Source organism: Xiphophorus hellerii, chromosome 8 (genome assembly GCF_003331165.1).
Source record: "Xiphophorus hellerii strain 12219 chromosome 8, Xiphophorus_hellerii-4.1, whole genome shotgun sequence".
Taxonomy (NCBI): Eukaryota; Metazoa; Chordata; class Actinopteri; order Cyprinodontiformes; family Poeciliidae; genus Xiphophorus; species Xiphophorus hellerii.
The window spans coordinates 6281484-6294902 of NC_045679.1; the positions used below are offsets into that span (position 1 = coordinate 6281484).

Genomic DNA, 13419 nt, shown 5'->3' on the forward strand with positions numbered 1-13419 from the left:
TGAGACGAGAGTTTAGTTTTTATACGCAAATTAAAACCCAGCAGACTCAGGAAATCTCAAACTATGAATTAAGAGAGAAGGATTATTTTTAAAATAAAAAAAATAAAAATACTTAATTAGAGCAGGAGTGTATAAAGTGTGGCCGGGGACCATTTGTGGCCCTCAGACTGATTGTTTTTCTATCTGGAGGCTTCGCTTTGAGTCAGAAACTCATAAACTTGGAAACTGCAGCTCAGAGGAGGAGCTGCGTCTTGTAGGCGGGGCTAGGCCCACCCAGGCATTTTGCACTGACGAATGGTTGGCCATGGAGATTAAAGAATTTCTTAAACATGCATGAAAGGATCAAAGCAACACTACAGGCATGTTTTTTTTATAACATGATGTGAAAATCAAGAACGTTGATTTTATATAATACTGCCCCTTTAAGAACATCAAAGTCTGTTTTGCTGTGACAGGAAGTTTGTTCCACACCTGACCCAGATTCTCCGGTTCTGTCAGGAGAAATGGGTCAGGATGAGAGTAAACTGACCTAAAGCAGGAAAACTGTAACCGGACTTTAAAAGGGGATTAAATCTGTGTTGTTTTCTCTGGTTCCTTTAAGAAAATCTAATAAGTTTACAGAAAGACCATCTCCTGTAAAGCAGGACCAGGCGCTCCGTCCCGCCCCATCAGGTGATCCCGGCGCTGCGTTTGAAGCCCGACCCTCAGAGACGCTCTGATCCTGAACTGTGTCAGCGAGCGGCGGTGATTTCTGGCTAACGGGACGCGATCGTCTGATATTCTAATTAGCGCTACATCAAAACAGGAAGGAGGTCTCCCCGCTCCCGGAGGACAGGATGCTGTCCAACAACGCCTCTGTCTCTGTCTGAGTGTTTACCAGAACTTTTCCAGGTCATTTCATCTCATTTCAGCACCAAAGTCTCTGTTCTGAGGACAGCAGGTTCAAACAACGTTCGGTAGATTTCACACAAACTGTTTCCTCCAGGAGCAGAAAATCCTGTTTTTAGTAGGAAACTCCTGGTTCATGATTCTTCCACCTCCACGTCTGGAACAGACAGTTTCTATAAAGTATTCACACTGATACTGTTTAAGTTTCCAAACTTTTGTTTGTATGTAACAAGTTTTTCACCAGACTTTAGATGGATAGAAGTGTTTACAGTTAAAGCTTAAATATGAAACTTTGAGTGAAAACATATTTGATGAAACTGTCATCAGGTTGTGACAGTTTATGAGATAATCTGAGTCCTCTGTCTTCTCCCAGCGCTAACTAGAAACAACCAATCAGAGCGTGGAGGCGGGTCTTAGCGCTGTCAGTCACCATCTCGTATGGCGCTGCCAGATTTTTCCCATCAGTAGATCCTGCTGTGAATGCTAGGCTAGTTAGCAAAACCACCGATGATGGTGCTTTAATGATTTTCCTGTAATGATGAGTTGTTTCTCCACCATTAGCACATTTAGTAGTGAGTACACAAGGATGATTGACAGCGCTGAAACCCTCCTCCTGGTTCTGATTGGTTGGTTTTGGAGCATTTCTTCAGCTGGCAACTACCGCTCCGGGAAGAAAGATCGATGTTTTCACAGATTACGTCTCATAGCAAACCTTCGCAACATAGTGAAAGTTTTACCAAATATTCCAAAACCTGATTTTTTATAGACGTTAAAGCCAGAAGTTTACGGCATAATGACCCAAAGCTGAGCCAGAACTCCGGATAAAGAACAAGATCAGGTTAAAAACCCAACGGAGCTGCTGCACCGTGAAGAGCGACCCACAAAGCTCTGCAGCCGACATGCAGAAAACTTTCTGTTCTGCGTTCGTCTGTTTTATCACAAATTGATCCCATTATTTGTTTTTAAACTACAATCACTTATTTGTGCTGTGTTTTCACCTCAGAGTGCAAATAGACATTAAGCTGCATAATTTTCATTAAAAACATGAAAAATTGTGATTTTCTAAAACCAGTAGTGACGACTGTAACGTTTCTAATCCAGATGTTTTCATCTGATCCGATCAGACGCTGAGTCGTCATTTCACATCACAACATGATCCGTGTTCCACCTTCATATCTGGGTTTAAATAATATCTAATAACATCCCACATCTCAGCTACGCATTTAAAACAAGGATTTCGATTTTCTTCTGACTTTTCATCTCAAATAAATCAACTTTTTCTGTTGATCTGAAATCTGGAGCTTCTTATTCAGTTATTTCATCTTTTTATGCCTGAATGTGAATCAATATTTTCATCTGCAGTCAAATCAAAGGAAAAACATAAATAAACAAGTCCAATTATGTTTTCGTCTTTGTCCAATCGTGTTCGGCTGCAGGGAGGAGTGGAAGCAAAATAAAAAGCAGAACATGTACAAAGCTCAGATGAGGAAGAAACGACCAGAGATGGAGCGGAGGAAGAGGAGGGAGCGACGATGTGGAGAGGAAGAGGAGGAGAAAAGAAGAGACGTTAAAAAACTGCAGATTGATCACGAAGCGAAAGAAGAACTGGAAGAAAATTAGAAAAAATATTTTATTTAGCAAGAATTAGAAGCAAGCAGCTCTTCTTTCATCAGCACAGAAAAGGTAAGAAGTTTCTAAAAAATATTTTTAAAACCTTAAAATTTAACAGTTTTACTTTGAATAATGCAGAATTTTATTATTTTAACAGTTTGTAGAACATTTTCTACATTTATTTCTAAATTAACTGAATTTTTGTCCTGCATGAAGAAATATGAGATTAAAAAGGAATTTAAGTAATTTAAAAATGAAAGTTGGATTTTTTTTCATTTTCACATTTTATAGTAAAACGAATCAAAAAATAAATAAAAATGTTACAGTGATCATCTAGATTTGTTTTATAGTGAAAGTAAATTTACAGAAACAAAAGAAATGTTATTATTTTGAATTGTTAATTGATTTTAGTCACATTTTATAGAACTTTTACTTTCATGTTACTTTAGTTTAAATCTTTTAGTTTTAGGTTAAACACATTTGCCTCGTATTATCCTGAATCGGGGCTTGTAGATGTTAGAAAACTTCACTATTTAATCCACATTTATGTTTCATTTTCTAGTTTTCTGACATGTTTTCCAGCTGAAAGGTGAATTTCATCACTGCTGAGGTTTGATGGGTTATATTTCATTTTGCAGGATGAAGGTATGAGGATGACTCCAAATGCTCAGGAGGTAAACGCTGCACAAAATACCTTTTACTGAAAGTAACGCTGAAGTTCACTGTTTAACATCGAAGGACAGGAACCTGATCCGTGTGTCCGTCAGTCCGTCAGGTGCGGCGCGTCGTCCTGCAGCTGCGCCTGTTTTAAACCCGGAAAGGTCAAACTCAGGTCATGTGATCACTGTGGACACGGCTGGGTGGAGCACGGTAAAAACACGCTAACTTTATTAATCATCTCACCTCGTAATGCAACAAGGAACAACGTCATCCAGTCCAACTAACAAACTAAATGTTTGTTCAAAATCTTGGACTTTTTGGTTGAATTCATTTGTTCAGTTTTTATTTCCTGCTGATTTTATGTGTTTGCTTTAAAAGTTTCTGCAATATTTACCCAGAATGCTTTAAAAACAAGATGATGGAAGTTATGATGAAAACTGTGATAAATATTCTCATCTGAAGGTTTTCAGAGGCAGATTATGGTGGATTATAGACATAAAACTTGTAGATTCTTTTATTGGAGAACTTTAATTAGACCGTTGTGGATTGCTCTGTTCTGTCGATGATTTTATTGTTATTCAGCTGCACATTTAAAATAAACATACTGAGCGACATTTTGTTGCGAGGCTCCAATAATAATAAATAACTAAAAATATAAAGTATCAATATAAATACATACAATAAAAACAGATTAATGGAGTTTATTCGTCTTGTTTCTAAAAGCATTTCTGCCTCTACAGTTATGATTGGCATATTTTATTGGAGTCTGAAGTATCTTGGAAATATTTTTTTACTCTATAACTTTGAGAAACTAATGAACTGGATAAATTTAATGCAGGAACACTCAGCATGTCAGTAACGGTGTGAAGGATCACAGTGACAGAAGAGAGAAAATTTCCTGGATGTGTTTTTGACGCCCCTGAAACCTGAGCAGAACATTCTGGATGTTCAGTGGGGTTCAGTGGCGGTTCTGTTTCGTCAGTTTGTGATCGGACTTGTCCTTCGTTAACCAAAGTCCCAGCAGTGACGGCTCAGCCTGCAGCTGCTCCAGACTCTGAGGTGACGTGGAGTCAGGTGTTGCTGTCATCGTGTCGGCAGGAACATCTGGACGAAACATCTGCGGTCATGCGAACACGGATCAGGTGTTGTCAGGTTTATCATCGACGCCTGCTGTGGATCTGCTCCAGTCCTCCACCTTCCCTCAGACGATCTCCAGATCTTTGACTCACTTTGATTCATTTCTCCTCTCAGCTCTGGAGAAGGTCCAGGCCCGGCCGGCGTCCGGCTCCGGCCCGGTGGAGGTGGCCCTGCCGGGGCCGGTGTTTGACCTGAGCTCCCTGGTTCTGTTCGGAGCTCAGGCCGTTCCCGTCCAGCTGAAGATCTTACTGGACCGACTCTACAGCGTCCTGCCTCCAGAGCAGGTCCGCCACCGTTTCCACGGGTCAGCTGCTGTGGGTCGGTGCTGGCCGGGTTTTATCGGTTTGTTTTGCCTCTCAGGTGGGTCAGATTCTGAACAGTCTGGGCTGGAGTTTGGGTGATTACGTCCGAGGATACATGCTGCAGGTAAACCCAACTAGTCCAGTTAAATCTTCTGAAAATGGACACAAAGTTCTCACTTTTTATCAGACAAGTTATTTAAAACGTCCAGAAACGTTTCTTGATCCGCTTTGTAAACTAAATGAAACCAGTTTCTGAAGAACCAACGACCCACATCCCATAAAATAATAAAAACATCAACATTTAGGATCCTCTGTCAGGGTATTTTTTCTTAATTTTATTTTTTATAAATAAGGCAAACCAGTCAGATATTATGTTTCAGATCAACAATAATTTACAGCTCAGAAATCTGACTTTTTTATTTTGTGTTGTGCTTATATTTGTGCAGGTAAAGTGTAAGGTGAGACATACTGTATCTTACTGTTATATAATTAAAAATAAAATCTAAATCATTGTCTGAGCTTCAGCCAGTCAGGATCCCACTTCTAGATGCCAAAATAAATATAGTCTAATTGTGTAAATAAAGCAATTTAAGCAGTATACTTTATTCACAACTTGATTGTAAAACATCATTTCTCTGTCCAGATCCTCAAAGGATCGACTGATCCAGGCTTTATGAGATCAAGTCCGTCATTTAAAGTGACAGGTTTCATTTCCAGAGTTGAATCTGAGCTGTTGTTCCTGCAGCGTCCTGATGGGGGCGTGTTGGAGCGCTGGGATGCGGCCACGCCCCGGGAGCAGCTGCTGCTCCTCAGACAGTTCCTGCGCTTCGGAGAGACTCGGCCCATAGTGGAGGTGATGATCCTGCAGCACCTGGAGGGTGAAGAGATCCCGCCTGACCAGCAGCCAAACGCTCCGGTGAAAAACATCCAGTCGGGTTCGAATAACGGAGCGTCCGGTTTGAGACTCGGTTCTCTGAGAGACGGCCGGCTGGCGGAGAGCAACGCCGCCTCAGGAAACGGCCCAGCAGGACAGTCAGTGCTCCTGCCTTTCCATTTTCCACAATCAGGCATCTACCGTTCAGCAAAGGTGACGATTCGTGTTCCTTCATGTAGTTTCATGATCCAGAGAACATTTTAAATTTAGCTCCACTTCTTTCTGCAGGAAACATTTCCTTCCACTGAGCTGCAAAACGTCCTGCAGGATTTCAGGAAGAACAAACTGGTTCAGAAACACGACAGACATCGATGTGAGGAAGACGACGACTCTGAACGGCAGAGATCAGAACCGGCCTTGGCCATAAAAACCGACCCGGACAAGTCAAATCCGTCACCGTGGCAACAGAACCCCATCCTCCACCAGGACCGGGTTTTCCTCCAGAAGAGATTCCTTTCTTCCTCTTCCTTCAACTTCTCACTTCCTCCTTCCTCCCTGGTGTGTTCTCCACTCCCCTCCTCTTCCTCCTCTCGCCTCCAACCTCCTCCAACGCTTCCCTCCTTCTCCTCCTCTTTCCTAAGACCTCTTCGCTCCTTTTCTTCCCCTCTCCTCCCTGTTACGTCGCCGTGTTCGTCCCTCCATCCTCTCCCGTCTTCCCTTTGCTCCTTCCCTTCCCTCCTGGCCGCTGGGGGTCGGAAGGGCAGGGTCAGCTGTGGTGTCTGTGGGAAAAGCTTCTATGACAAAGGTGAGCAAACATGAGCTGAAGCTGAAAACTGGGAAAAGACTCAAAAACAACAGACAAAATGAGGTCAAAGTTAAGGTCAGCTTCATTTATGATGCACATTGATAGAAATAATGTATGAAAGAGTTTCACTGGTAACATCCAAAAACTCAACATGAAATCTTTAAAATGACCACAAGATTATTTAACAGAACAATTAAAAAATGTATAAAAGGTAAAAAATCCCTGTTGATTCTGTGATAAACATTTAAAGAACTCTCTTAAGTTATTGGTTATTGGTTGAGCAACGATGTTTAAAGCTGCTTTTAGAAAAATATATTTTTTACATATTTGTTAAAAGTGTCAGAAGGTTGTGACAGTTTGTTATGAGACAGATAATCTGTGAACTTCGAACTCTTTCACCTCCCTGAGCTGCTACTGTGTCTGAAGAAAGGCAAAAAAACAACCAATCAGAGCCAGGAGGCGGGGCTTAGTGCTGTCAATCAGACATATGTACTCGCTACTAAATGTGATGACTTACCATCAGTGTCTATGCTAACTAGTTAGTATAGCATTCACGACAGACTGTGCTAGCTGCAGCATAGCATAGATAGAGGGGTGAAGGATGTGAAGCGCCAAAAGTAGGATGATTGACAGCAGAGAGTTACATTTTTTTTCTCAGACTATTTGTCTCATATCAAACTGTCACAAGATGGTAACAGTTTTAACAAATATGTAAAAAAACAAAAGTTCTGTGAATATTTAGCAGAACAGGCCAAACTAAATGAAACGTCCTGATGTTGTGCTAAGCTAAATAAAATGGTCGATGCTAACAGCGTTTCATTTGCCGTGTTTGGACAGGAACCCTGAAGATCCACTACAACGCCGTCCACCTGAAGATCAAACACCGCTGCACCGTTCTGGGCTGCGCCATGGTGTTCAGCTCCCTGCGCAGCCGCAACCGGCACAGCGCCAACCCGAACCCGCGGCTGCACACGGCCGGCAGCAGAGAGTCTCAGCCGTACCGAAACACGCTGAGTGGACAGAGCGGCGTTCACGCTCCAACGCAGAGACACCAAGAGAAACAGGAAACACAGGGAAGCAGGAACCATGATTCCTCTCACAGCCCGCCTCAGGAAGCCGCCTCCCCCGCTCCGCCTCTCATCCCTCCAGCTCCACCCTCAGGGGGCATCTGGCCCTCAGGGGGCTCCCCGTCTTCACTTACCAACCTGCAGACTGGTCAGCAGTGGTGGCAGGGGAATCAGTCCTTACCGCAGAAGAAGAAACCAAGGAAGTCGAGCATGCCACTGAAAATAGAAAGAGAGACGACTCAAAACAGCAAACATGAAGGCGAGAGCTGAAAGACTCTGAAATATTGTTTACATTAATAAAAAACGGAGCAGGAGCTTCAGTTTGTTGCAGCTTTGAAATGATTCTGAATTCACACATTTTTGCACGTTTACAAATATGTCGTACTTTGTGTCCACTGGCTGTTTACCTGTAATTATTCAATGATAAACTTCATATATCACACCTGAAGCTCATTTTATAAACCTTTCAACAAAAAAAACACCAACTGCTAACTTAATACTAAGTTTTAAATTTAGGATTTAATGAGAAGTGAAAGAGCATAGAATAAATCTTTATACTTTATTGTTGTTACCATGGCTACCATCTGATTCTGTGAGTTTGTTCACAAATGCATCAGCAAATAAAACCTAATTATCAGTGATTGTTGTTTTAGCTCGACCAATTAAGCTGCTCCGTCTCCCAGATTTCACCAAATCTATATTTAAACGCTGTTAGTGATGCTGATGTTCTTAGTAGGAAGAGGGGCCCCTACAGCAGATTCTGCCTCAGGCCCCATACAACGTTGGGCCGGCCCTGCATGAGGAGCTGGAGCCGCACCAGGCCCGGCAGGGCGGCATTGCCCTTTGAACTCTGAAGAATTAATGAGTTACACCAACATTTAATTTCCCATTTGGATTAAAAAAGTGGTTTTGAATTAGAATTGAATTTGAAGAAAACTGCATGGAACAAGTGTGAATAGTAATCTAAGCTTTAGTGAAGTTTCACAAACCACATAAAAGTTTTCACAAATCCCAAACATGGATTTAAATATTCTGTTATTAGAGCAGAATAATCTAGTCCAGGTTTGAAGAGTCCAGGTGTTGGAGTTGTTATGTTGTTTACACGTCTGGGGTTCGGAATGAAAATGGTGAATGTGCACCGATTAGATGCCCAGATGACCCCGAGCCAAGAATGAAGCCAGGCGATGGTTTGACTCTTTAATCAGCAGGTTACAGCTGGTTCTCAGGCCGGATGTGTGTGGATTGAAGTGTGTCAGTGTGTGTGTGGTTCTACAAAGAAAATGAATAAATACAAATTACAATCCACTACGAACGCAGATACTCATTTACAAACATATTATAATCATATTATTTGTCTGTTTCATTACTATTAAAGTTAAATAAAGTAAAAGAAAGCAACTAAACATAATATGGTTTACCATTTTAGAATAGAAATTAGCTTAGCCTAGCCTTCGCTTATTCTAAAAGAAATCTAACAACAGAAAATGTTCAAAGTACTAAAATATACATATAATGCCGCTCAAACATAAATACACTGCAACCTAACATTCATATGGAAAAACACTTGAGCGAAATCACAAAACCCTCAAACATCACGTGCGCTGACCTGCACGGATCTCACACAATGTTTTGGTGTGAAAAAGAAATACTACCCACAAACTGCCACGCCACCTGGTGGCGAACCTAGGAACTACAACATGGCCTTCAGAACAGATGTAGTTCTGGAATTAGAGCAGATCTACTGTAATACGAGCTAGATGCAAAAAAAGGTAAGAATGGCTTTTTATTGAAGTTTCACAAATCAGATAAAAGTTTAACTAACCCCAAACATGGTTCTAAATATTCTGCTATTAGTTGAAAATAATTTAATTTAGGTTTGAAGAGTCTATGTGTGGTAGTTTTGGAATTGGAGCAGTTATACTATGACTAAGATAAAAACAAGTGGTAAAATCAACCATTATTGAAGTTTCACAAATCAGATAAAAGTTTCACAAATCACAAAGATGATTTGTGAAACTTCATGTTTAAAACATGGTTTTAAATATTCTGCTATTAGACCAGAATGATCTAGTCCAGGTATGAAGTTGTTGTACTTTTTATTCTAGAGTCGAATAAAGATGCCGAATGCAGTGAAAAATTAGGTGGAAAACCAAATTCTCTGAGGGGCAAAGAGGAAACATTCACAGCAACAGAGCCACTTAAAAAACCACCAACGGAGGGGCCACTGGGAAGGCCCCAGTTAGCCCCGTATGCCAGTCCGTTCCTGGTAGAGACTGGATTCTAAACTGGGGCAGAAGAAACATTTGAGCTAATAACTGAGAAACTGAAGTGACATTATAAAACATACTGAGGTCATTTTAGTTCAGCATCAGTTTGAAATGTTACCAAACAACAAACTGTGAGTCACATCTGCTGTTCCTTGGAGCTCCACCTGTTAATTACCAGGTGTAATTATTATTATTATTATTATTGTCTTCGTTCTTCAGCTCATCTTCCTCATATCTGTGGTGTAAATTTGAGGCAATGATGCCATTTAGGATTCACTGGTTTTATAACCCATTACTGGACAATCCTCTGTAAATGTCCTCTGGTTTCATGAAGGAAAGGTGGAAAAACAGTTGAAGCCCAAAACAAATGTCATGTTGTGAGAAATCACTGAGTTATTAGCATCTGGTGTTTTAATACATGGCTGCAGCTGTGCTCAGTTTCCTGGTTCAGTGACATTCCTTTGCAGGTGTTTCTGTCTTACCATCAGTACAAATAACTGAACAGAATGAGCCCGGGGCAAATACCTGTCCCAGGTGTTTGGCCAATCATCACCGTCACCTCCTCGTCTCCAGGTAGGACGGAGACGCCAAATCGGCCCAGCAGCTCCGGTCACCAGAGAGCCACCTTCATCATCACCTTCATCATCCTCCTGTAGAGGGTAAGACCCGCTGGACGCTCTTCTGCTCATCCATGGAGACATTTCTCACAGAAAACCAAATTCTCTGAGGGGGAAAGAGGAAACATTCACAGCAACAGAGCCACGTAGAAAAACAACCGAAGATTATTACCATCTATTTGCAAAATCACCACCACAACAAGCTTTTAACCATAAATTCTCCAGATGGAGGAAACTTTCAGAAAAACATTGTTAAAGTTTCATAAACTTTATGTTGACAGAAATTGATTTGGAGAAATTTTACTTCCCCAAATTGTAGCTATGTTACAAAAAAAAAAGGTTTTTCAATTTGGTCCAAAATCTCCACATAAATTTGCATTTTGGTGCATCTGATGATGAATTGTTAAAATATGATTCATGTTTTGATCAGTTACTTTTTACCAAATGCTTTTCTGCTCTTAATTGAGTCGTTTCCTGGACAGAAACTTTTTACTTTTACTTGAGTAAAAATATGTTGAACTATTGCTTCTCTAACTTGAGTAAAATTTGTGGTGTAAAGTTACCCTGAGAGCTTTACAGAATCAGAAACTTTGACTTTGATTCTCTGAGCTTCTGTGCACCACAAATCTGGAACAAACCACCAGAAAACTGCAGAACAGCTGAAACACTGAGTTCCTTTAAATCCAGACTAAAACCTCAGCTGGTTAGAGCTGATTTGAAAACATAATCATGAAACATTGATCAATAATCTGATGTGCAAAATGTAAAGCTGTTGACTTTATATTTTTATGTTTTTATGATGTAACGTTCTTTGAAATGCCTTGTTGCTGAAAGGTGCTCTACAAATAACATTTGATTTGGCTGATTGATTGTTGCCATGTCAGGAAACTTTCCAGGGTGCGTTTCTTAGGAAGGTCAAACTAAACCACAGAAGAACACACACAGCCTCCAGCTGTTTGCATCAAACAGGAGAACACCTGCGTCAAGGTGCAGCTTCTCTGAATCTCACTCACCTCAGGATGTTTGACGCTAACACACTATGAGAGACAAAGTTCAGCTTTGACAGTCATTGAAATGCAGACTTGTCTGTCCTTCACTTCTAGACGTGTGGTGGAACTCGGAGACGCAGATCTGTCCGGTCCCAGTCTGGAGCTGCTGCCTTCATCAGCATGGCTTGGACTGCCTAGGTAAGACTGTCTGTTATTCTGACATATTATTATTATTATTATTCACATTTATAATTGTTCCTTCCCATTAATCCTTTAGTGATTATCTCAGATGGGGTCAGTGGATCAGTAGCTTGAACTCTCCACTAGGGGTCGTAACTAGTCGTCTAGTTTACGGTAACACCGCTGGATCTTTAGACACGGTTGCAGGATCATGAAAATGAAAACCTCAAACTCTGATAGTCGTCACATCAATGGAGACAGAAATAGAAATGGACAAAGTTCCTGATGGATGGGAAGAGAGACCAAGCTTGAACTTTTTACAGGGTTTGTTTTTGTGACAAAATGTTGGTGTTGAGCTTTTTAAAGGAAGATTTCCTGAGTTTTGCACATAATGTTTGAGTTATTAAAATACGAGGGGAAAAACTTTTCATCATCTTGTAAAGCTGATGTCCAGTTGAACCACAGCAGTTTGTGAAGTCTGGTTCAAACTTTGCTCCTGTTGTCTTTTCAGGTGAAGGACCTCAAACTCCATGAAGATCCAGTCTGTGGACCGGTTCTGATCCAGACCCGGGTGTTATGAGGAAATCTCTGACACATAGCGGTTCTACTGCTGAGCGTTTCTTTGGTTTAATCAAATGTGGTGAAGGGAAGTGAGTGAAACACTAAACTAATCAGAGTTTATAGTTGGTCTTCAATGAAAGAAGCTTTTTGATTCTCACCTTGTCTGAGCTCAACACATTGTAGATGTGAAACATCCCATAATGCACAGAGGAAAACAGAGAGCAGAATGAGGCTGCAGTGGTTCACAGTGAGCTTCAATGTTTCAGTCAGCTCTACAATCAGGAGGAATTTGATTTCATTTCTAGTCTCAATGATCAGTAAAAGTTTAGCAGGGATTGGTGGCTGTTACTGAGCCGTTTTTCTTCTTCTGAAGCTGAAATTTACAGAAACTCCAACATGACGTTTGTAGGTTGATGTCAGTTTTTAACATCTATAAAATTATTATCAAGTTGAGTTTTCAATTCAGAAAGTTAAAGCAGAGTTTTAACTCTTACAAATGTTAAACTGGAGCACTTCCCCCTCTTGTGGCTACAATTTGTATTACATACAAGCTTTAACTGGTCATTTGTTTTAATTCTTCTAAACTTAGACAGAATAAAAGCCATTTGAGGTCAAATAAATGATTTTTTTTCCCATTCTGCTTTCGGCCTTTTGTAGTTTTTCTTCAGTCTTTGGATGGATTGTTGTTGTTTCTTGTTTGGTTTTCATGTTGGACATCTGATGTGCGGCGGCGACATAAAGATCAGCACTTTTGATTTCTAATCACTAAAATATTAAAGTGTGCAATGATGATTATTAATCAAACATTTTTAGTTTTTATAATAACTACTTTGGATGAAGGTGATTAAAGTTGTAATTCATGTTTTCATCAGCAAATAAACATTAAAAATAAAAGTCTGTATTTGGTATTTTATTCATGTTGAATATCCAGGTCAGCGTGGGATATTTATGTATTTAGATTACAAAAGGCATTTATTTGACAAGATAATCAAAGTCTTTATTACTAAAAGTTTTGTTGAAATTTGATCATTTTGATGGATTTAGATGAAACTGACTGTTTTAAGGTCAAAGTTGTGTAATTGCATGAGAGCTGGAGCCGCATCAGGCCGGCAGGGCGGCATTGACCTTTGAACTCTTTGAAGAATTAATGAGCTACACCAACATTTCATTTCCCATTAATAAAGTGGTTTTGAATTCAAATTGAATTTGAAAAGCCTGCATGTAACAAGTATGAATAGTAATCTAAGCTTTAGTGAAGTTTCACAAATCACCTAAAGGTTTCACAAATCCCAAACATGGATTAAAATATTCTGTTATTAGAGCAGAATAATCCAGTCCAGGTTTGAAGAGTCCAGGTGTTGTAGTTTTTAACCTAGAGCCGATTAAAGATGCGGGAGGTGGTGAAAAATTGGGTGGAATCGCCCTTTAGTCTTTTCCCGAATCGGAACCAACTCCAGCTTG

The 13419-nt window shown here is 40.4% G+C and overlaps 1 protein-coding gene and 1 long non-coding RNA gene across 2 annotated transcripts; both read left to right on the forward strand.

The window, feature by feature from the left end:
• The first annotated feature begins 454 nt into the window (after positions 1 to 454).
• LOC116724516 (zinc finger protein basonuclin-2-like) lies at positions 455 to 7792 on the forward strand. Its single transcript, XM_032570268.1, has 8 exons — positions 455 to 2571; positions 3138 to 3173; positions 3267 to 3369; positions 4411 to 4580; positions 4657 to 4722; positions 5344 to 5685; positions 5761 to 6277; positions 7115 to 7792. Exons 2-8 carry the CDS (start codon positions 3147 to 3149, stop codon positions 7612 to 7614), a joined length of 1725 nt encoding a protein of 574 aa, XP_032426159.1. The 5' UTR covers positions 455 to 2571; positions 3138 to 3146; the 3' UTR covers positions 7615 to 7792.
• A 3328-nt stretch (positions 7793 to 11120) lies between these two features.
• On the forward strand, positions 11121 to 12535 carry LOC116724612 (uncharacterized). Its single transcript, XR_004340161.1, has 3 exons — positions 11121 to 11215; positions 11332 to 11415; positions 11909 to 12535. It is a non-coding gene; the product is annotated as an uncharacterized LOC116724612 (long non-coding RNA).
• Positions 12536 to 13419: the final 884 nt, after the last annotated feature.